General features: G+C 40.1%; 2 protein-coding genes across 8 annotated transcripts in view; one reads left to right on the top strand and one right to left on the bottom strand.

Annotated features, from left to right (window-relative positions):
* Positions 1-3,154, top strand: part of CDC7 (cell division cycle 7) — a 75,512-nt gene extending 72,358 nt beyond the window's left edge. Inside the window, exon 15 of the transcript XR_011142540.1 lies at positions 1,279-3,154. The gene's annotated coding sequence lies outside the window, so the exon portion shown is untranslated. The remainder of the gene's footprint in view (positions 1-1,278) is intronic.
* Positions 3,155-3,161: 7 nt separating this feature from the next.
* Positions 3,162-23,789, bottom strand: part of TGFBR3 (transforming growth factor beta receptor 3) — a 143,572-nt gene continuing 122,944 nt past the window's right edge. For 5 of the 7 annotated variants that reach the window (XM_009682539.2, XM_068952516.1, XM_068952517.1 and 2 more), the window contains 5 exons: positions 23,324-23,623; positions 22,159-22,279; positions 16,097-16,132; positions 13,717-13,824; positions 3,162-7,084 (listed from right to left, as the gene is read on the bottom strand). In XM_009682539.2, the coding sequence (XP_009680834.1) occupies positions 6,966-7,084; positions 13,717-13,824; positions 16,097-16,132; positions 22,159-22,279; positions 23,324-23,623 (684 nt within the window). In that variant the 3' untranslated portion in view covers positions 3,162-6,965. Of the gene's footprint in view, positions 7,085-13,535; positions 13,571-13,716; positions 13,825-16,096; positions 16,133-22,158; positions 22,280-23,323; positions 23,624-23,789 lie in introns of all 7 variants that reach the window. The other 2 variants (XM_068952514.1, XM_068952515.1) reach the window with 1 other exon arrangement.

The raw sequence follows: 23,789 nt of genomic DNA, 5'->3' as shown, positions 1-23,789 counted from the left end.
AACGGCCTGCGCCGCTTAGAGACGGCGAGGACGGCATCAGTCGATCCTGCCCCAGCCAGTTTCAAGGAAGGGGACGAGGCTGCAGGCTCCCCTCTGCGGAGGCAGCTGGCTGCTTTTAGGTCCGAACGTGTTTTGCGATGGCAGCGGGAGTGAGATCATCCCTTTGACAAGAGAAAGGAAGAAGTTCATTTTCTTTCACCATGGAGATTATTTTCAGTTTCCAAGTGTGCTTTTTTAGCAGTTAAGGAGTTACCCAGAAGGCAGGACTAATGATTTATCTGTTCTCCTCTTTGCAACGTGAATACATACGATCTGACAATTGTGTAACAGCACTTCAATTTGCCGTTTGATTTACTGATTCCATATGGGTATCTTTTACGTTTCATGGTCCTTTTTCTTCAGGCAAAAGCCAGAAAGCTGCTTGGCTTACATGGAAAGCTTGTTTGTCTGAAAAAGCAACTGTTTGCTAACAAATGGCTCATCACAAGGACAGATACACCCCGAAGTTAGTACGATGAGGCTTGTCGGTGATAATCCCGCGCGGTTTGCTGCTGCCTCACAACGTGAGGAAGCGAACGTGGGGCGACGGGCAAGCGTAGCACTGGGACAGGTCGCGCCTGGCAGGCGGCGCGCGGGGCTGGGCGCAGCGCCGTCCCACAGCAGGCGCTCTGACAGCCGGCCAGGCTCGCTTTCGAGTGACGTGTGGCATGAGCCTTAAGCTTCACATTTCTGGACACCTTCTAACTGCTTCCTTCATGTTATTTTATAGTTTCCGTTCAGTGATTTGAATTTTCCGTCACATGCTTTGGCGCTTAAAATAATTCGTAAAAGGCTGAATATTTCTGATGAAAATGCTCTGTGTGTATGATCCTTTTAATCTTCCTGTTTATTTTATTTTCCATTCTTAATAGCAAATGTTTAATCACTTTTAGGATCACAGACTACAAAAATGTTTTTTAGAGCAGAGACTCTTCCTAAGTCCCAAATTCTTACAACTCCATGGGCTATATCTATTTGCATTAAAGGACAGACTGAGAACTTTTTGTTCCTTTCATTCCACTTACGAAGACAATTTGGAAGTTACATGCTTAGAGAACTGGGAACAAAACACTCCCTTATAGGAACTGTTTTTTAACTGGGATACCATAAAAATTAGCGTAGCTGACAAAACAGAAAGTGACTTTGCTGAGCCACATACAGTGTCTTTGAATCTCATCAGCTTTCTCTGCTTGACACTCATCGTTCTGATTTTTAAAATTCTGGTTTAATTTTTTGTAGGTACAGAATGTTCTTTACTGGAACTGTCATAGACAGTTTACAAGCAGCAAGAAGTAACAGCAGAGTGAAAAAGAGACTCCACCCAAACATTTTTTAACCAATTCTTCAGATATACATGCCAAAATGATTGGATGGAAAAAGATTTTTTCATTTAAAAAAGTGCAAGAGTAACAGTTCTGTGCTGCTTTTCCCAACTACCTGTAAATCAATTCCTTTTTATATTGTTTCTAAACAAAGTAAAATGGCAATACTACACAGAACAGAAACTAGACAAGCGAGACTGCCTGCACAGCAGGCCTGAAGTCATCTACCTCTCAGTAGATGCTACGTCCTCTACGCGCTGCGGAGTCCCTTATGGCCTCTAGCAAATGAGTATCTATAAAAATGTAATTTAAGCTGTAACCTTGCCTGGGTAGGTGAAGTGATGTAATTTGATCTTTCTTATGCAAAGAATCCCAATGGTATTGTTGCTCATAGGTTCACAAGGCCTGCTCTAGCGTGGAAGACCTGGGAGCACAGTGTAAAAACGAAGCTGCAAACAGACTTCCAGCCTCATAAATATCTGCTTTACAATTACAAAAGGACAACTATGAAAATGTATCAAAATATTGGCTCCTTTTCCTTTCATATTGTCTTGGAGGGAATGCTGCTATGTATTTAATTCTGTTTACAACAGAAAAGATCGGGACTGTTTTTCTTGAAAGTGGCACTTGGAGGTATTTTTTTTTTAAACTCTCCAAAATGTTTATAGTATGCACAAATGCCTGACAGAAACAAATGCTTACAGCATTGATGCTTACTTTGCAATACGGTAAGATTCTTACTTCATGTCTAAAAATATTCATGCAAATATCATACCACAATTTGTTGGCTACTAATTGCATTCTAAAATTAAATCCTCACGTAAGACATAGATCATGCTTTTGCACCGTATTTCAGTCCAAATATAAATCTTAAAGATAAAGGTGAAGAACAGCTCTAGTATCTTCATGCTGAGAGTCAGCGCGAGATAGTTCAGTTCCAAAGAGAAAAAAAATTGTCTTAATGCAGAAACTGAAATATGGTTGTTATGAAGCAATAAATCTATTGCCCCTCTGTGAGTTATAACTCATAAGCAACCTGCAAGCTTATGATCACATCTTATAAATATTCTTTCCTCTACTGAAGGAAACCTGACATTAAAAAATCATCATTAAACATTTTAATTCTTTTCTGAGGCAACTTTCTTTTTGTGAGTGAACCACCAAAACCTTTGAACAACTCATGGAGAGCTCCCCCAGAGTGCCCATAAAGAATTTTTTTATTTTTTACATGAAATGCAAGAAACAAAGCAATAACTAGGATAGTAATCATCCAAATCCTTGTCCTGCCACTACATACATGGGCCAACTATCTGCTCTAGCAGAGTAAGACCCTTCAGTAGTGACAACACATCTCAGTCGTGCTCACGCGTCTCCAGTACGCTTGCAACAAGGGTACAACAGAGAGAGCGCTCTGCTGTTCAAGTTGGAGGACCATCAGCAGACCCTTAGTCTTGACTGTGCTCAAGTCAGCTTTTGTCATGCTTGAGCGGGACTGGACTGAGGCGGTATCTTGACATGCAGCAACTAAAGGCCTGCAGGATGAGAACTTTGCACTTTAGAGTGAAAAATGGTAGCATTCAATTATGTCTAGTGACTTCTGCAACAAGCCATGACATTGAGAAAATGACGGAAGTAGGGAGAAAATGATTAAGATCACATGAAACCAAATTCTGCGTTAGCACACAATTCTCACTGAAGTTTATGGGAGAGGAGGACACAGGCTGTAAGACAATCTGATCCACTATTTTGTCAGTGTTTGTTGGTGTCTGTACTACTTCAAATAAATGAGTCACTGCATCATTTGTTAATAATTGGTATATACTTTATTTTGCACAAGAGACTAAGATGACATGACACTGTGGTTATCAAAACTGTACAACTAAGCATTTCCACAAGTCTCTGAAATACTGAACATAGCATGGAATACAAATGGGGTGTTCAGACTGGCCACAGGTACTAGCAGGCAAATTTCTCCCATTTTTGGTTTTTCATAAAAGTCTGATATTTGTTTCTTTAAGAAGTGTATTTATTTATTTAAAGCTGAGAATATGGTGTTTCGAACTGGTAGGAACATGGCAGCAAAAATCTGTTAATTCTGTGAACATCCCCATGAATGACAAACAAACAACAGGGCAGAACAGTCACCTCACAGGAAGGGGCTGCCAGCACAACCAACAGTACGGTCTTCTTGTGAAGCATGAGGTAGATATACATAACAAAGACTGGTACATACATAAGAGGAATTGTTACAAAAGGGCAGGGGGAAAGTTTACAATCATCAACATCGAGACATTTTGCAAAATCCATTTCCATGTGGAAAATGCTACAAAAATAGCCTAACACAGAAAGCTCTGACTTCTTGAAACATTAATAACGTCCAACACCAAACGCTGTAAAAGGTTAAAATTAGTGATTAGACAATCCATGACACAACAGTTCTAATTCAGAGTTTAAGTATGTTAATAATAGCTTTTACAATTAGAAGGTATCTCTTTTGAAGCCGAATCCTCCCATTCTTGCGTAAAGAGTCCCTCTGGAGTCAATTGGATTACACAGAAATTGACCACCATGAAGAGACCCAGCACCAAATAAATCCCTCCTAAGTTCTGTTTCGAAGGCCTATGCTGAGACATAAATAGGACGTAAACGTCTTGCTGGTTTTCCACACCAGGTAGATACTGCCCCATGAAAGTAAGCGTGGCAAGATCAGGTTTGGCAGACTTGAGAACTGGTGGCTTTGCCACACCAAATAAAGAAACTTGCCGTAGATATGAATGGCTGTTACAAAAGCAGACCTTACCAATGTATCAGTACTCTAAATGGCAGACGGACAGCTCAATAGCTGCTGTTAATAGCTTTATTACAAAAATGTAGAGTACTTAACTGGGAACGCCCGGTTTTAGTTCTCTCTATTTAAGCAGAAATGGTTGTCCTATCTGCTACATAATTACACATGTTTTTGGCAACCTCCAATAGCCAATTAATTCAAATTGATTAAAATTTCTGAATTAAACAGCTGAGTACACCAAGTTTAGTTAAACTATTTCAAATACAAGCCAATAAAACTGAATCTTTGCTCTTTATATATTTTTGGTTTATCCAACAGTAAATATAAATCTGTAAATTATTTTAAAATTAGAGTAATTTTTTTTATAAAAACACTGATAATGCAGCATGTTTCTCTCAAAAATATACAATTAGCTATTTTACATAAAAATTTTAAATCTGACCATCTCAACAACAGAATCTAATACTTCCTATGAGAAACTACTTAATAAAATATCTGAGAAAGGAAAGGGTTAAAACAGGGAAAAGAATTTACAAAATATGTAAATTTCACAGTAACTGAAATTAAACATTTCATATAGAGTAACTTACATTTGTCTAAAACATTTAAATATATCTTTATACACAAATTTAATGTAGTAAAATATAGCTATGATTGAATTTAAAGATCTAGTCTTCTTTGAAGACATCTTTAAAGATTTTACACATAGAATATGCTTATACAATACATTCTGCTGAAGGTTAGGCAAAGCGCTTTCTTTTCAACCACGCAGGTAGCATGTTCATTCTCCTGACACCTCATAATGGAACCAATTCTGTAGAGTTTTATGCATGAGGATAACTATACCTATGAGACAGTTTCTGTTGATGTTAACAGGCCTATTCCATGGGCCTGGTAACATAAAACACTTTTCGTTTGCTTAACTCTACACACTGAGTATCTCCATTGACTCAGAGGAGGCTACTCATGGTATGTAGAGTTGAGCGTGTGCTTGCACCACCAAGAATAATGCATGCACAGCTACTCATATGCATACACGATTGCAGGATTACTACCAAATTTGATTTAAAATGAGTAATATTCTTCTATCTGATCCTAGGCGTTTAGATATAGTGCATATCTTGCACTTTGACCATCCTGGCATCAGCAAGGCACGAGTGTACATTCAGCAACAGAATCTGCAGCTCAGACTTCAGAGCAGACTATCACTCTAGTGTAATGAATCCCCTTCTCCTCTTGCAGAAGGCAAGTGACCTTTACTGAAATTAATGGAAGTTACTCATCTCATTTTGAAAGGAAAACGATATTAATTTTCCTTAAAGGAGAAGGATCAGTAGAACACATTACAAATGCAAGTGGCAACATGAAAAGTTAAAGAATTACACATTCAAAAATATCTTTTTTCTTTTCATTTGGCATCTACTTGAAGGCCAAGATATGGCAATGACACTGAAAAAAAATACTGTGACAGTTAGTACCTTTCTGTCAGTTCCACATTCCAACACTGCTTTGAGACTAGCTGACTGTAATGTTCATACAACAGTTTGACACAAACAACTGCACAATTATCTTACTAGAATAGCTTCATTTTTATAGGCAGTAGTTTATACAAACAACAAGCTCCGCTGTACATTCTTTGTGCCCTTGAAACTATCTCTTAATTCAAAGGGAATTTGGGGGAGCTAAAGGATTAGAAACGTGACCTATTCCATTTTCATCTCATCTGTCTACCTAACTATTAACTGAACAGTCAGTTTTTGTGTGTACATATCCACCTATATATTTCATATAACTATGCACATACATATGTGCGTGTATACATATACACACACGCGTGCACACACAACATATATGTGTGCATGTATGTATATACAATCACATGTAATGTTTGAAAGGAACGCTGGACTAATTTCCCAACTGTTACAGTAGGTGTGTTACGTTCTGTATATATAGATGTGTATTAAACACACATCTACCTGCATAAAGACATTGCCATTACATGTACACACACATCTATATTAGTGCACAAGAACATTTCTGTCTGAATTAATGTTTGTGTGTGTCTGCATTTGATATAGTAAGTCAAAAAAATCTCTTATCAAAGAGCTTCGGCCCAGAGAACAAGAAAGGGAACATTAGAGTGTGCTCTAATCCAATTACCAAGTCAATGCATATTAAAACAAAAATACCTGGAACAAACCTGAAGCCGCAAACACAACAGGAAAGCAGACGAGATGCTGCAGCAGTAAGCTTAACAAAACAAAGGTTATTCAAAAGTGGCTAAACATAGCTGAAGTAATAAAATGTTATTAACCAAACAGATCTGACCTTGAGACTTTCTTGCTTAGACAAATAGAAAACCTTTGACCTAAGATCTTCTTTGTTCTGCTTATCTTGTTGAATTCCCTTCACAAATATCTTATATCAATGAGAAGGTTTAGGGGGAAAAAAAAGTCATGTATAGATAAAGCAGCATTTTTCCAAACTGGCATAGATTTCACATTGAGGGCCCACAGACCCCTTGAACAGACTGCAGTACTGTATAATTAGTAGCCTTGTCACATATAGCATAATATGCTACAGACGATCCGAAAGGCTGTATTTACCCACACATCGTGTGCACACATACACACTCACACACACAGTGGCTTCCCCAAAAGAAAATCAGTTCTTTTTGTGTTCCTGTAGAAAAATCCCTCCTCATTTTTTCAAAAGAAACTAAATTCATTCTTTTAACATTAGAAAGCTGATGTCAACAAACAGTCCCTTGAACCTCTGCTCTCCCAAGCTGCTCCTTAGCTTTGCTCTCCCCAGCGTTAGGTTGTGCTGCTGCTGGAACAGGGGGTGCTTTGTGTGCTGCCAATGCTGTGTGCTGCACTGCTGTTTTCAGAGGCTGCTGGGGATGTGGGGACCTGCTGTCTTCCGGCCGTTTCCCCTGAGGGAAAGGGAGAGAAGAAGGGGCGGGGAGAAAGGGATGTTAGATGTCACAGAAAATATTAATCCATTCCTTCCCGCTCTTTGTCTTTTGATGGCTTTTATTTCCATAAAACTCATGTCTTGGGTGACAGATCTCAAACAGAATACTGTTAGAAATTTTACTAGACTTTGTCACCTTAGTGTTGCTATGCACCGGGGGAAAACAATACTGTTTGCCTAATCATTTTAAAAGCACCTCTCAGAGTGTCAAGGTAGATGCTGTCCATCTTCTGTTGTCAGCAGTTCCTCACATGGGTCCTGCTATATGACTTGGATCATTTTATCACTTTTTGTTTCACGGAGAGAGGCCAACAAAATGTAGACTTTTGTTTTAGTATCAGTTCATGGAGCAGCACGTTTACTAAAACTGAGAGGCTGGAGCTGAAGACAGAGTTCTTCAATCAGCTGGATTCCACATCTCCTGAGACATGAGCAGTTTTCTTAGCGCAGAAAAACTACAGGCTATCCTGGACTTCATTTACTCTGAACATAGCATGTAGGAAGCTCCCCTGTAGTACCGCAGCACGTGTAGCGTTTATAGCCTATAGTAAGAACAATTCTCACCATTTCTTGTTAATTGTTTACTGACAAGCCCTTTGTTATTTGGATTTCCAAATCAAACACTCGGAAGTTTAAAAAGCCAGATTTATGACCTCTGCTAAAACCTAGTTGTTGTCCGCTCTCTTCACATACCTTCTAAATATGCGCCTAGGCTACTATGGAAAAACTTAGCTCTTACTGGTATGTAAGCAAAGACCTCATCATGATACGTATGCCCAAAAGATCATACTGAGGCCATGTAGGAAGCCGTAAATGTGGCATTTTTTAAGTTTCAGTGCTCAAATCTGCAACCTTAATAACATTTTAAGATAGCCTCTTTAAAACAGAAGGACAAAACCAAGTTTACATAGCGTGCACCGTAGCTGTTCCTTCCCTTTAGATCATCACCAGGATATGAACCTGTGAACTCAGCACTGTAACACAGTGAGAGACTGCTGCTATCGGACCTACAGGACTAACTATGGCAGAGAGCAGCAACCCAGCTGCTTTCCCAGCAAAGGAACAAGGAGAAAATATTTTGCTAGATCATGGTCAGGAACGATTGAGAAAAATCAAAGGCTGGGAGACCACCTGTCTTATGAGTTGAGGAGGCTATGTATCTCCTGCTTCACATGTTGCTCTAGGTTATCTGAGACCTGACACCACGAGCCAAGTCTCTGAGAGCAGCCAAAGAAAGATACAGCCCCACTTTTCTTCCTTACTCAGGATTTGGTAAAGCTTCTCTTCAAGAGCATTCGCTCCAGTGACAGGCGGACTGCTGGATGCACACACGGCGCCCAGAGGGTTGCACGGCGGGGACCGGTCGTTTCTTCCCGCAGGAGCTGCTCTGGCGCACCCGTGCCCTGCGCGCCGCTGCTGCCGCCGCGGAGCACGGAGCATTCCCGAGACCTCCTCTGGAATGCGAGTCACGGGGAGGAAGTGTGGATTTAACGCTTTGTATCTCGGGCCAAAGTCAACGGACTTTCACAGGATAAAGAAAAGGTACTTCTGCAGGCTGCTAAGTATTCAGAGGTCTGCTATAAACAAGGGAGGTCTGAGGATTTCTCCCAGCAGAGGTTGCAAGTGTTGCTGGTAATGGAAACTGCCAGGTTCACTGCTGGCTCATGCTGCAATCACAGCTGTGAGCACATGTAAGGCCCCACAGTTCATAGCTTTCACCTTACACCCCACTGCTTTAGGAATGGGCAGGAAAGAAGGGATGGGACAGGACAGAAGAAACCCAAACTAAAACACTCATCACCAGGAGGCCAATGAGATGTTTAAAGAGAAGGTCGGAATCTGGCTCTTGAATTCAGCACTAAGTCCAGCATTTTACTTTTGCGAGCAATTCTGATTATATTTTCCACAGTACAAGAAATAACTGCATAGATAATCAATGAGTTGCAGATTTCTACTTACATTTAACAGGTCAGAATCTAGCCCCATTTGTCTACAAATAAATGTGTTTAACCTCTAACTTTCATTGGAAACAGCTTTGTATCTCATCAGAATAAGCTGCATCAAAACAATGTCTTGTGTTACCATACTGTAAAAGCTTTCATAAACCTAGTCGGGATATTTTCCCCTCCTAACTTGCTCCCCTGTCCACCAGCTGTCTGTGTACAGCAGGTCTCTCTTCCTTTTGCACTGAACAATAGACAGTGACCAGCAACCTCCCTTTCAGTAAAGCAAAATAAGCAAATAAACAAACAGCAAAAACCAGCAAACAACAGAGAACTGCTAACCCCTACCCCCAGCAACATTAGAAAAAGCTGCTAGCATTCGAACACAGGAACTGCAGTTGCTGGCGTTCCCTCGGCAGGGCCCCTCAGCAGCCCTGCCAAGAGAACAGTTCTGCAAAACGTAGCACTGGCCCCTATTCCCTGCTGCTAGCTCTTATTACAGTTTAACTGTCACCCATTTTACAAACCACATGATTACACATAGCTTTGCGTCAGCCACAGCATATCAATACAATCTGCATATATTTAACCATAAATTCATTTATAAGCTAAACACATGTTTTTTCTTTAAGGAAAAGTGACAAGCACAGCAACAGCATCTCTGCGCAAGCCAAAGGGCCCTGTCCACTTCTCTCAGCTCTCCCTGCCAAGTGTCTTCGGAGGTATCTTCCCTTCAGTTTGGGGCGACAGCCCCTTCCTCTCAGTGGCAACCCTCTGACGTAATTCAATTTCCTCTCCCGTGCCTCATTTCTAGAATATTATCAACATTTCTGATATACCACAGTCAGCGTGTGGAACAAAGATAAGTTTTCACTGTACTCAACAAAAGAATCCAAATCACAGTGAAATTATGAACACAGTCTAGCAACTATATTGGACTGGATGATTTTTACTACATCTTATTTCCTTATCTCCTACCTAATCTGCAAAAAAACCCCTTTTTTTAAAAGAATATCCATGAAAAGTACTTAAAGAAACGTGGAGCAAATGATAGCTAACGAAGCACCCCCCCATCTGCTTTCTTTGAGTAAACAAACTTCATGTAGCTAACGTTTCTGAACTAGAACTACTCAAAATGGACATGTCTCATCTATTGACTGTAAACAAGCTTTTACCCATCTGAATGCGACAACATGCACTTTATTATTCACACTTAGGAAAGCTGCCAGTTGTACTCCCTGTCCAGGAAGTCTGAATGTTTGCTTTTCTATCTCCATTTGCCAAATATAATTGGTTGCTATGTCAGTTTATTTTAAATCAGATCCCATAAAAAGGAGAAGTGGGGGAGGAGGGATGCTTTTAACTTCTCAAATTTTGGAACATTTTATCCTGTTAACTTGCAACACTGTCTGAAGAAGAAAAGCACTCTTTCTAAGAGAAAGAGGTGACTGAATCTGTGCAACACAGTGCTCAGCTTATGTGGTGGGGGTAGGTTTACTTGCTAACTAATTAGACTGTGCATGTCCTTTCCTAAACATAGTCAATTGTTCCCATTAAGAAAGACATTGCATTCATAGATATTTACATGGTTAAATTCTGAAGGGTTTCCCCACTCCACGTAAACTGCAAAAGTTTTGCTTCGTCTCAAGAGACTGAGGTAAATTGGGTTCATTGTAGCACGTCTCCCCTATTTTCCCTTTGTTCTTGGATCCTCTCCAGATAGAAATAACACTGCTGTGGAAAGCTTTCAGTCATCTTTCAAGTCCTTTAACCAACTGGAGAAAGAATTTAAAACAGAGAGTCCTGTGGCAGACTAAGTCCTGTAGCTTAAAATTCCTCTTAGTTCCCATAATCATAGCTTCCTCCCTCTCTTCCCCTACTACCTGCGTATCGCAGGACACCTGTGCTCCATGTTGAACTGCTTCAGCGATTCTAGAGTATTTTACAGTAGAATGTTGGTGTTTTACCAGAAAACCCCCGATTGTTTTCCTTATTAAATTCAGCAAAAGCCTTACATTTTGAGATGAAATTCTACTTTGTAGTTCTCTGCTATCAGTTGCCTGAGGCTTTCATGTTAACAACCTATTAAGATGAACAAAGGAGTTCATTCATGTAAAGCTTCCTCCATGCCAGAATCAGTCTGCCAAGAGAGGCATACTGATAAAAGTGTATCGGCAAACCTTCTTACTACTGGCAAAAATGGTGTTCTTTTGCTGTATTGCTTATAGAGCTACACCAGCAAAAATACCTTACTTCACATCCCAAGATGACACTGTCCACCAGGAACAGTTTTGCCCATGCTCAGAGGCAGCATTTCAGGCTTCCTGCAAACTCTTAGCATCACCAAAGCACAAATTTAGAATAAATTCACATTTTCCAATTTTTATTCTAAATCATGGGTTAGAGACCCAGTGTTATTTACAACAAAAGTCAAGATTTCAAACAACAATGATTCAACACAGGATGAATTCCCTAACTGCAAAAGACAGCCACTCTGTGCATGATGTTTAGATTAGCTATTATTTTGCTTTTTCTCCTTATTTAAAAAAAAATCTTCAGCTGACTCTGAAATGATTTCACCGCAGCTGGATTATCCTGTCTGCCACAGCAGTTGTCCTCTAAGACACTGTCCCTGCCAGAGCCTTCACTGCACTCTGCGGCAGGTTCCAGCTTTTTCATACAAGTTATTAGGCATGGAAAAATTATGTGCACAGGAACATAGGCTCACTTTGAGAATCCTTCGAAAATCTGACCCAGATAATTTCCCAGATAACTTTGTTATCTCATTTCTGTGATTCCCTGATCTGATGAGTTAGTGTTCCCTTCCTTTCTTCTCTTCCCGCTTACTACTACTTTTTCTCTGGCCTTGTTCTTCCTGTATTTTCATCTCTCAAACACAAAGGCAGAGGAGCTGTCCTTTTCACTATTTGTACATGGTAACTATGACTGGTGTAGTTTGTTGCTGTAATTCTTACAGTGGGATCGGTCCAAGCCCCATTGTGGTTGAAGGATTTATTATGCCAGCTTCCCAGTTTTCTCTTATTAATGCATTTCTTGCCTATATGTCATGCTGCAGTACTATAAAAAGTTTCATACAGTTGATATTTGACATACAACATGTGTCTTCAGATGGTTCTGTATATGAACAGATATTCCACATCCACAAACACAGGACCAAACATTAATTTAATTTTTAATTTTTTTTGTTAATGAAGGCCACCTATTTGGAAATTACCTTCTCAATTTACACATTTACCCATTAAAATAGCACCTATACTTCTGTAATGTCTCAATAGTATGTGAGGTAGAAATATACTATTCATGCATATTATCACAACCTTTAAAGTTTCCATATTTGCCTTTGAATTCCAAACAAGCTTCATGCACAGCTGATGCATTCAGAAGTATTAAACTGCTTATACAAAACTGTACGGTCAAATGGAAAAAAAAAGCAGATTTGTTTTTTCCAAATTAACATAAGCTCCCGGGTCATAATATTTACAGAAGCTCTGACTGGACAGGGCTAGATTCAGACTCCTACACAGCTTCCATGAGGTTATGGAGGCTGAGAAAAATCTGCAGTGGGCTAGGGAGAATCCCAGGGCCCTGGAGCTGTACAGGTTTGGAGCAAATGACCTCATGTTCTCCTCACCTCCCAAAGACCTCACAGGGTCCTGCGAGGTCAGACGTGGAAGCAGCTGAGAGTCTGGCATGCTGTAGGGACGCTGAGATACACAGGCAGCAAATCAAGGCCCCATCAGTGCCCAGTTTCAGGACTTACCATACTGCAAATTACATCCAACAGAAAGCTGCCTAATGCAACAAAAAGCTGCCTAAACTCCCTCTTCTTCCTAGAGCATTGTATTTCTGCTAACCTAGCTTACTATGGAAGACAATTCTGAGAAAAAAGTTACTGAAAAATCGTCTATGCATAAAGGTTGCATTAACAAAGGCTTTTTTTTTTTTTTTTTTTTTAAACCAATGCAAATTCCTGCTCGGACATAATTAAATGAGATTATACACAATTTCTATCAATTTAGTGTAACTGTTAAAGAATGGAAAAATGAATAATCAAACTGGGGCATAATGTCTGTGTAATCAATGCCTATGAAACATTTTCAAGTGTAGTTATACTCAGAAAATGTCTGCATAAATAAGGCATCCTCTTAGCCATTTGGCCTATTCCTTGTACTTATCCACATTCACATATCACATCAACCTAGTTTAGTAACTTAAAAAAATCTGTGAACCAAAAGGGATCCATTAACTCAATTGTTAACTAAATTCCAAATACAGATATGTTACGGATGATAATGCACAAGGCAGAAATACCGAGTTTTACTCTCAGATCCCAAGTGATATTGCAAGGCTACTATTTAATATTCTTTTAGCAATTGTAAAACCATGTTCATAGGGCATAATAGGTCCCTTTAGGGAAGGGGTGGATATGAATTTGCTGATACATACCATCAGGCTCAAGTGAAGAGTCACTGGAAAACACCCTAATAAGAACAGAGAGCAAGAAAAGAGGGCAGGATTGCGATTGCTGACCTCCCTCCCTTTTCCTCCCTCCTTGTAAGGATTCAGACCACACTGCATCCCCTGCGGCACGATCTGCAATGCGGTTTGTGAGAGCCCTTATACTCACCCGTGTGAGAGTAGATAAACCACAGCGCCCCTGTTAGCAGTGCTCCAATTACAAACGCTGCAAAGGCAATGCCCACCACAGTCAGGGTGTCCAGACCATAGAACACAGCTGCAAAGTTAAACATACACGATAAGGAAGGGCTTCACATTCTCAGTGACAAATAGTGTTTTACAAAAATTCATCTTTATGCTTTCATGGAAAAGTTTTAAAAAAATTCATAGTTAATTAGGAACCATTTTAAAGAATCGATTAGTAGATTTGCATGAAGGAAACAAAAGTGATGCTTTCAGGGAACACTAGGAAGTGTTCCTCATCGCAAAGCAAAACCCCAGCTCAGCGCACCAAAATCCTGAAAACACTGCAGAAATTAAGCATTTTCAGTTGGCTGTTAATAACTAGATTTCAATTAAATAACCATTTAACTTAAAAATGTACTTTAAAAAGCTTGAGATTTTTGGCAAATACGCTTTTTATTTACATGCCCTGACATTCCAGCAAACTTTCCCCTACATCTCCTGCAACTGCAGTTTGAAATGTAGGTGGAGAACGGAACTGCTATTGAGAGAGAAGTGATGCCAGCAAAAAAAAAAAAGTCAGCGAAAACATAAATAGCAACAATTGTTTTTCACATTTGGCAATGCTTTCATTAACTGAAATTAATTCCAGAACACAAAAATAGAACCACACACACAAAATCACTTTCTAGGGGAGAGGCCCTTTTACAGTACCATTTGAATGGTAACAGCATCTGCTTTCTGGATGTATCGTGCTGAACGTTAACTGTCCAAACAGAGAAACTTCTGGCTTTTGTTTTTCTTTTTGCTGATTAGAAACATTCCAAATCACTCCTTCATCAACCATTTGGGGAAATTTTTTCTTACAAAATTGATTTCTAGATTCAGTATTTTCAATGTCTCCCAGTACACAAAATGGCTTAGGCCAGTGAATAACATTTCACTGACTAAGCTGGCCAGGAAATGAGCTGACTGGATCTTCTCAGTAGTATCCTTCAGCGCAATTTCAGATCTCAAAACATAACCAGCACCCTCACTATACAAATAACTACAAACCTTCCTGCATCCAACAGATATGCCTCAGGATAGCACACAGCCTAACAGCTCCCGAGATCGGCCTAACAGATCCCGAGGGTAATTCATTTTGTGACAAACGTATTCTCTAGCAGTCCCTGTTGACGAGGTCCTTCAGGACCCACTTCTGGGTGCCTACAACCAAATTTGCACGGAGATGGAGAAACCCCGCCATATAATGGCTTAGATGTTTTTTCTCCCGTTTCTTACATGGAACTATTTCTGATTCCTTTGGTCACATGTGGTCATTTTAAAGGCAAAAGCTAAAAGGACCTCCTAAACTCATTTGTTTTTTCCACAAGGCACCAGCCCAGTGACCTCTCCTCTCTTAGGAGAGCTCTGCTGGTGAGCAGAAAGTCACATGGAGGCTGAAATGGCAGAAGCGTAATTTCTTATTCCCTTTGCTATTTTGGGTGAATTTAGATCCCAGCCCCAAAGATATAGGGAGAGGGGTGGAAGAAACCACCTTCCTTGCATTCCCTTTCTAATTTCCCCTTTTCTCCATTCACTATTGTTTTTTAACTACAAATCTTCCTTCCCTTCCTGTTTATTATTGCCTTTAGTGCCGCTTCTTTCCCTCTCTCCCCCACAAAATCAACTCGTGCTCTTAACCAAGGTAGAGATTTTCAGCCCGGCAGAGGGGTTCCACGTATCTTTCTCTCTGCAGCCATATCAGGTGCAGGAGCAGAAGCAGCGCCAAACCCACAGTCATCCAGCACCCCAATGCAGGGGCTGCACTACAAACAACGGCAGTAACTGACCTTGGTTAAAAATAAAATTCACTATGCCAAAAAAACAGAAAATAAAAATAAATTAATCCAAATCAATTCAGAGATCTCATCTATAGCATGACCCACAAGTGTTGGTGCCAGACAGATGATGTGGCCAAGTGCATCGCAGGGCAGGAACAAGGCTTGGGGTGAGGTATGGGAGCTCCTAAAGATGGTGTTGTTTCTGAAACCCTTGTACTGGGAAGCTGTGGCCTTGGCAGACAAGGGGAAAATAACACACAACATCAGCAAATGAACTCACTTGAGGCTGAGGCTCTCAAAGCCAATATTTTATCACAGACACATTTTCCAAACGTGACTTTCACGCATACAAACGATCACAGCCTTTCTCCCTAAAAGTCAGTGGGAACCTCTCTAGCAGCAACGCAGTCAGAATTTTGCTCTAGCCTAGAACTCAACACACACTATAATCCAGAAAGCTTAAAGATAATTTTCTTCATTGAGCTAACAATTTCTAGACAAAAGTTTAACACTGAAAAGACAGGTTTAAGAACAACTTACGTGGCTGTCTCACGTTTGGCTTTGGAAGGGATGGATCTGTTTTAAAACAAAAGCATTTATCAGAGAGCGCTCCACATACAGCCTACATAGTATGCAAGCAGCCTTTAGGATCTGATCTGGCAGAAAGACATTAACTACAATTTTTACAGACCAGCAACTTCAGGAAAACCAGACCGAATTCAATAAGCTACATCAGCTTATAAAAATTCCATTTATAAATTGATTACTTTTCAGAGGAACATATATCTACAGTATAGTCCAAGCAGCATCCATTTTGCTGGCAAATTTGCAACCTTTGCAGCCCTCCCCAGCCAGCTGCCACCAGTTCTGACCTGCCGTAACTCTGCTTCTCCGCGGGTGGAGCTCTTACACAGGTCACGAGGGCTGCCGTGAGGGGACGGCACTCGTGTGACAATCGCCAATCACCAACATGAGATACTAGCTTGCTAAATCACCAAAAGGTCAAGCAGTGACTATCACCTCCAAAGAAAAGTTGGTATTACCATAGGCTAGACACTGCTCATGTGAATCAGCACATACTCCTACAAGTCCTACGTGGTATTTTGCCTTGGTTCTTGCCCCCCCCACCCCCCCTTTTTTTTATAGGAAAGGAAAGATCATCGCTACGATACCAAAGCTATTATCCTTGGCTATTATATCAAATATCATCACTATTTTCTCTTTCTGTTACATGCAGATAAGTAAATGCGTTATAAAATGAAGAATTTTCCTTTTCATTGCTTTACTGGCTTCTCCTCATCTTTCTCCAAGAATTGCCACCTCAAGTCCAAGAGGCAGAGGGTCTGCTTTCAGAACCAAGGACCTGTTTGGTGAGCTGCAGTTTGCTTCTTGATTGCCCAGTAACCGAGGGATCTCATTTAAACCCTGGCATATGTGAGCACATGCAGTGCATCACCCATAGAAGGATTTGATGAGACAATGTCCCAATACCTGTTTTTGTATCTTTAGCAACTGAAAAAAATAAGTCTAATTGCTAAGTAAATATAGTAGCTTCAAAAATACTTCAAAAATACAAAGAAATGTATTACTTTTTTTTTTATTTTTTTTATTTAAAGTACTATTTTACCAAGACTACGCTTTAACTTCTGAAGCCCGAATGGCAGCACTATCCTGCCAGCAATATCCTATGAGATCGTTAGTCTCTCCAACACATGTTCCTACAACAGCCAAAAAAGCATTTCAGTCTTGAAACTGAATTACTGTCATCTAGCTCGCTCTTGGCAGGATGGTAGGAAACAGGTGAAACAGTAGCTCAAAAGAGGTGAGAACATTTAGGGGGGGTATGTGCGTGAGCGTATGCGTGAGAGCGAGTGAGCGAGAGAGAGAGCGAGCAAGCACAAGCACGCACAAATAAGCTGAAAAGTCATCAAATGCACATAACAGCAAAAGCATAACTGAATGTATGCTTTTTGTGAGGAGGGCTGTACTGAAAACCAGGGAAGTTAACAGTACAAACAGGGGTAATGGCACTACCAGATTGTCCAAACACTCCAGTGGTGTAGGTACATCATAGGTATATCCCAAGCTCGAATAAAATGCCTTCAGAGGGGAGAGGGGGAAAAATTTTCCATACTCCTTCTGTCATTGGCCTCTCTTTAGAAAATATAAAGTCTGCTAGACAATGAGAGGTTCTGCATCCCATTACCAACTCCCCCTAGTCATTCAGTTCTTCTATATGCTATCATGCATTTTCATGGGAGTTGCTCAGAGCAATACAGGGGTGGTGAGAAGCCTTGAGGTACAGGAAAGCATTTAATTTAAAAACATCAGCAGCAAGCTTTTAAATATTATCGTATTTTTCTATACTTTTGTAGGATAGAGGCACTTGTCAGCTGCTCCCTTGACCTCTTTTCTGTGACCTGTCTCCCTTTGCTGAAGAAACAGTAATCTAAATTTCCATACTCAACAATAATTTGAACAAACAATGAAACTGGAAGACTATTTCAACAGAACACCACATATTTCCTAGCATTTAAGTGGCTATCTACATGCCTTCCAATGACTTTATTAAAAAAAAAAAAAAAAAGACTGAAATGCTAGAATGCAAATGGAAACTGTGTGACATGAAGGTAGGTTTAAGGTGCTTCAATTAAGCTCTACAGCAATAACGTAAGCAACTGAGCTTGTAAGTAACTAAAAATTCGTGGGGGAGGAAGAGTCATTCTCATTTAGATACATAATTTTGATTACAGTCAAGGAGAGTCACAAGCTTGTTGTTTGAAGAAAAAAAAAACCAGACACCTCTGCAGTGATCAATTTGTTCTGACTTCCAAAACGTCATGCACGTGGCTTCTTCATTGGCAGATCCAACAGCACTAACTCCAATAATATGGTTTACAACAATGGAAGCTGGCCTGTTCACATGAAAGAAAACGAAGACCACCACCTCTGCGATGGAAATCCTCTTATTCAGTAATGCAATATAATTTCTCCTCCAAATCTTATGTTCACGTATTGGCTAACAATGGCGTTTAGCTTCTAGAAAGGGGTTGTTTGATTCACTGCAGAACAACTGTATAGCAACAAAGCTACGTTGTTAATATGCCATTTTGTATTGTGTCTGAAAGCTGCGATACGCTGGGGAGTTTTCCATCAAACATCCCACAGTTAGACTAAATCACCCACAATGCAACAAAATGCTCTATCGCACTGCTGTCTTGTAACTAGTCTTTATAAATTTAGCTCGTCTTTATACACTGAGAGCTTGTGCTGCTCACAAAGACAACATTCTGAGCGAAGTCAGGGATGGGAGCCGCACACAATGCCCCACACATCAGAAGGGAAATGGAGCTCAGAGCATACGTCTGTTTATTGAGAGATGAACTTCAGTTGTAGCATTTACTCATTCCCAACAGAATAATCACTGAAAAAAGGGGGAGCTCTGCAAAAAGACAGAGCACAGAATCAGGCCCAAAGCACAGTTTTAATTGTACCACATGTACAGATCAAATACTCGCCTTTAATTCTTAGGGGATTTGAACTCTGTTAAAAAGAATTTTGCAAAAAATACAAGCTGACTTGCAGACTTAAACAGAAACAGTTGTTGCTTATGTCCCCTAGCAATGCTGCATGGTACTATAAATCGTTTGAAGACTAAAAAGCATGCACTGTACAACTGAGGTTAAAGGATTTCTGATCCCCATCCTTTGACGCTCCCTGAAAAACATTCCAAAATTTCAAAGAGCCTTTGCACACAACCAGAAGATTCTGATGTCCGAGCAAAGCCCCTGAAAGCTTCCGATTAAACTGCCATGCTCACACAAGAGGAAAAGATAATGCACGTATATTCCCTGCTTCTATGGATGCATCAAAACATATGACTGTTGCTGTTGTCGGAGGGTTTCACTAAGAAAAACTTTCAAATTAAATGAAGCTGTAGAAATAAGTTCTCATTTCCCGTCAGTCTATAAATACACATGGCATATCCTCAAGCTAGAGAGTATTGTCATAATGCCATTTTCTTCAGGGGAGCACTGCTATTTCTCACAAGTAGCAGAACTACCCCAGAGGCTCAAAAAATACACACACACACACACATATATATACACACACGCACACACACACACAGATTTAGTTGCCACTAATGTGAATTAGAGAACTACTCTAGCAGTAATGAAAATTGTTGATAAATACTGTATTGTTTTCAGCTGGGTTAATTGGCAGTTAAAAAAAGAAAGTCAAAGGCATGTTTGACTCCTGCTGGGTCAGGAAGGCTGGTTTCTGTTAGGCTGAAGTTGTCATGCAAAGATTGTATAACTAGATGTTAGAGTGAAGAAAGCACAGCTTGATTAAAATGAAAGTCTCATCTGACCCAGCAAAGGCTTGGTTTTTTGTTCTAATTGTGGCTATGCATCCAGCTAATGCAGCAGAACAGCAGATAGCTGGAGTCTTTACCTAAGAAAGGCTTTTCCGTGTCACAGGTGATCTGGGCCTCCCCCAGCTTATGTGCACAGCTTGGCAAGCGCTCTAACCTGTTCTCCCCAGTGGCAGCACCACGGCAGGCCCTCCACCGCCAAGACTTACCAGCTCCAAAGGCACCCTCAGAAAGAACACGCGGGAGCTGAAAAGTTTATAGCTACAGAACAAAGCAACCTGCCGCTGAGCTACTAAGTCCCAAGCTCAGGAGGGCTCCTCATTCTTAGTTACAGTCTTAACTTCCACAGTAGTCAGTGGAAAATTAGAAACCTAAAGAGGAATCAGAGCGCAGATACTTGGACTCTGGTCTTAGGCAGGTTGGTGATCTTGTCACAGGAACAAAGACCCTTTAAGCCAGCTGTGTCATTTTTCTAAAGCTTTCAACACATGCTGGTAACACTTCTGAGCCTTTTAAAGTCCAGGTTCTAAGGTTTCCTACTTTTGAATGGTTACAACAACAGCTAGATAAAAAAAGATTCATTAGAAACATTAGAAGAGGAAAATCTTCACTCCCTCCAAAAAAGATGTAGATAAGAAACTAGTTATCACAAATCTCTACAGAAATATATGTACTTCAAGTGCAGCTAAAGGGAAAGTTGCATAATCATATTTTCCTCACAGGTTTGCATAAAATATTAAAGCTCTTGCAAAGACAAACAAAAATCTCATGGATGAATAACTGCCCACTTGAAAAAAAAAAAAACAACAGAAACCCCTTCACACACATGGATTAGGCAGGTCAAAAGAGATCCCTATCTCAGTCTGTTTCTTCTTTTTCTTTCTATGACCTCATATCTCGTGAAATTGTTTTACTTTTCCTTTTTCATCCTTCTCTTCTTTCTCAGGGCAAGAGGGTGCGAACCCCAGACTTGGCTTGCTTGGGTGCCATCCCAGCAGCAGGAGCAGGGGATGAGACCAGCAGCAGCTGTTGGTACTGGCAGTAAAGGCAACCGCAGGCCTTAGCGCAGTGAGAGCCTGCGTACACGGGCAGCAGGTAACGTGCCTCTGTCCTCTGACCCTCACCTTCCTTCCACACAGCCTGAGAGCTTTCAAACTAAGAAATGCCCTGCACTGCCATTTTGCATCATATTTCCTTACCCTGCCTCATTATCCTCATCCACTCCCCATTTTTCCCTCAGGCCTGGACCCAGTTTCCTCTCTTCACCTTTTCTTAACCCTTCAACCCGACATAATCATTATGCCATCTGGCCCACGGTTTGCTTGCTCACACACGCTTTCTCCATAGCGCTAAGGTTAGATTTACACAAATGCAAGCGGTGCCATGGGACATGCAGCAGCACTGTTTGGGGAGCCCTGTGCTAGACCAAAAGGATTCATGTTGCAAAAACAAATCATTTGAAGGGATCTAGGTGGACGGTCACTCGTACATTGATCCCCTTTGCATCCTGCTTTCCAGAAAGCTTCTGTTCAGACTTTATGCATGGAAGAGACAGCAAAAGAGAGCTGTCAGACAGAGGTCACTGCCCTACAACACTCAGGAACACCTACAGATTTCTACAAAGCCACTCTCGGACTTTTTCTTGAAGACTACATAGCCAAACAAGCCCCACCAATGTGGAGCTAAAATACCTTTACACATCTCATCTTTTTTTCTTAACGGTCTAATAATCTAATGAGTTTCTTTCTGATGGCCATCGTTTGCTTTACAAACTTATTGGGCTTTAGTGCTCTCAATGCTTTTTAATTCTATTGTTGTTATTCCTACATATATATCTACCACCACAAAAAGAAATGATACAGCAGGAAGTAGAGCACTGCCTTTCATCTCTGACCATTAATAAATTGCCGGAGTCACTACTGCTGGATTCATATTCATCAAACCTCTATTCTTATGTAGTATATTATTTCTTTCTCAATGCCTAGGCAAAAGATTCTCACATTTCCAGAGATCAATAAAGAAGATTAAGAAAATGGCAGCTAACTACCATGATGATTATTGCCAGGGAAAAGTCTAAATAAATAACATCTTACAGATGCATTAACGTCACAGGATTATACAACTGCATATAGTTCAAACACTCTTTTTTAACCCCATTTCAATGGGCTGTATGTTACATAACACACTATCTATAGCTTTATTAAGCAATTTGAACGCATGTTCATACCTTCTGGTTTTACGTCATAAGTTATTACAGCAAGGGGCTTGGTGAAAGTTTTCTTGTTGTGCATCATGGCCAAGATCATATCCACATTAAGCGAGGTGCAAGCTTCATCAGGAGGAATGCACTGCGGGTGGGGGGAAAAAAAAAAAAAAAAGAGCGAGTGAGGTCAGAGATTCACTCAAAATAAAATATATACGATGCCTGCAGAAGCAGCTGCACAGCTGCCTCATTATCAGTTTTACTCAATAATGCTTACTAAAGAGAGACAGGAGATTTGAATGTTATCAGAATCTCCAAATAATCCCTGTGAAATACACTGGCAAAGGCAATTCTCAGCTGTGCTTCAGGATGCAAATTTTGTCTTCATTAAGAATCCTCTAACCTTTATGAGAGTGTTACTATTGAATTTAGGCTGTAGCAATTATTTTATTTTAGGATAACAAAAAAGCCCGTCCATTTTAAAAAATCTGGTGGCCAATACTGTAGCTACTAATAAATGTGTTGATCAATAATGACAAATCGCCTTTAAAAACTACACTTTTAAGGGTTACGTGCCTAAGTTCCCAAAAGTAAAAATAAGTTCAGTAGCCTCAGAAGGCCTTCTTTAACAAAGAATTTACAGCCATTTCAACTAGTTATAAGGCAAAATTCGGCAATTTTCTTTTGTAACAATCAGATAGAAAATGTGAATTCTATTTAGATATATTAGAGCACTTCAGGACAGTAAATTTACTCTAAGAACACACAAGATGTATGGCGCTGAAAGGCAGCAAATAAGTGCCAACCTTTACTTATTTTGTTTCCAAGTTCTACTGAGACAGGTTAAACTCACAATTCCTAAAAGAAGGAACTTTGTTTCTGCTAACAGTATATGATATGAATAGCAAATAAAAATCTGAAGCACTCGCATAATGAAAAGCGATTTCGATTTATCCTATGCAACCACCTAACGAAAATTAAGTGGAAAACGTAAACTATGCAGTCAAAACGTACCATAACTCTTGCCTATTAAAATCTTGAGTCTAAAGATGCTCATTACATCAATTCAAATTAATGTAAAGTCTCAACAGAAGAACTAATACCTGAAATTGTCCACTCACTCAAAAGTTCAGATTAAAACAGGTTTTTTCACCTACATTGGAAGTTTATCAAGGAATAAATTACTGACCTTAGGCAGTCCTTGAGTATCTCTGTCTTTATTTGTACACAAAGTCAGCTCACAATGAAGAAAGAGCAGTGAGATGTTGAATATTGGTTTAAACACGAAGCTAAATCTTTTCTTGTCCTTCTGTGCATGTGGTATTGGAAAGTTCACCTTCTCAGTGCTGTAGAATTTCACAGATTCGTCTTTTGGACAAATGTTTTCTATAATGGTGTAATCAGACATTCTATCCGGATTTGAAAATGGGGAAACAAAGCATGTTTGAATGGCAAAGCCCAGGGATCTGTCAGCTTTAGTCACAGAAACCTGCATCAAAAAGAAAAAAAGCCCTAAGTCCCCAGAAATTACCTCTTTAGTTCACAGAGTTCATTAACGCTTTCAACAATTATGAAGCTGCTTTCCAGTGGCACTTCCAATGCAAACTGATTTGAAGGCTAAATGTTAAGGGCAGACTGTCAAACCGAGAGACAGA

This window comes from Struthio camelus, chromosome 8 (assembly GCF_040807025.1).
Source record: "Struthio camelus isolate bStrCam1 chromosome 8, bStrCam1.hap1, whole genome shotgun sequence".
Taxonomy (NCBI): domain Eukaryota; kingdom Metazoa; phylum Chordata; class Aves; order Struthioniformes; family Struthionidae; genus Struthio; species Struthio camelus.
This window is presented reverse-complemented; position numbering and strand designations above follow the sequence as displayed.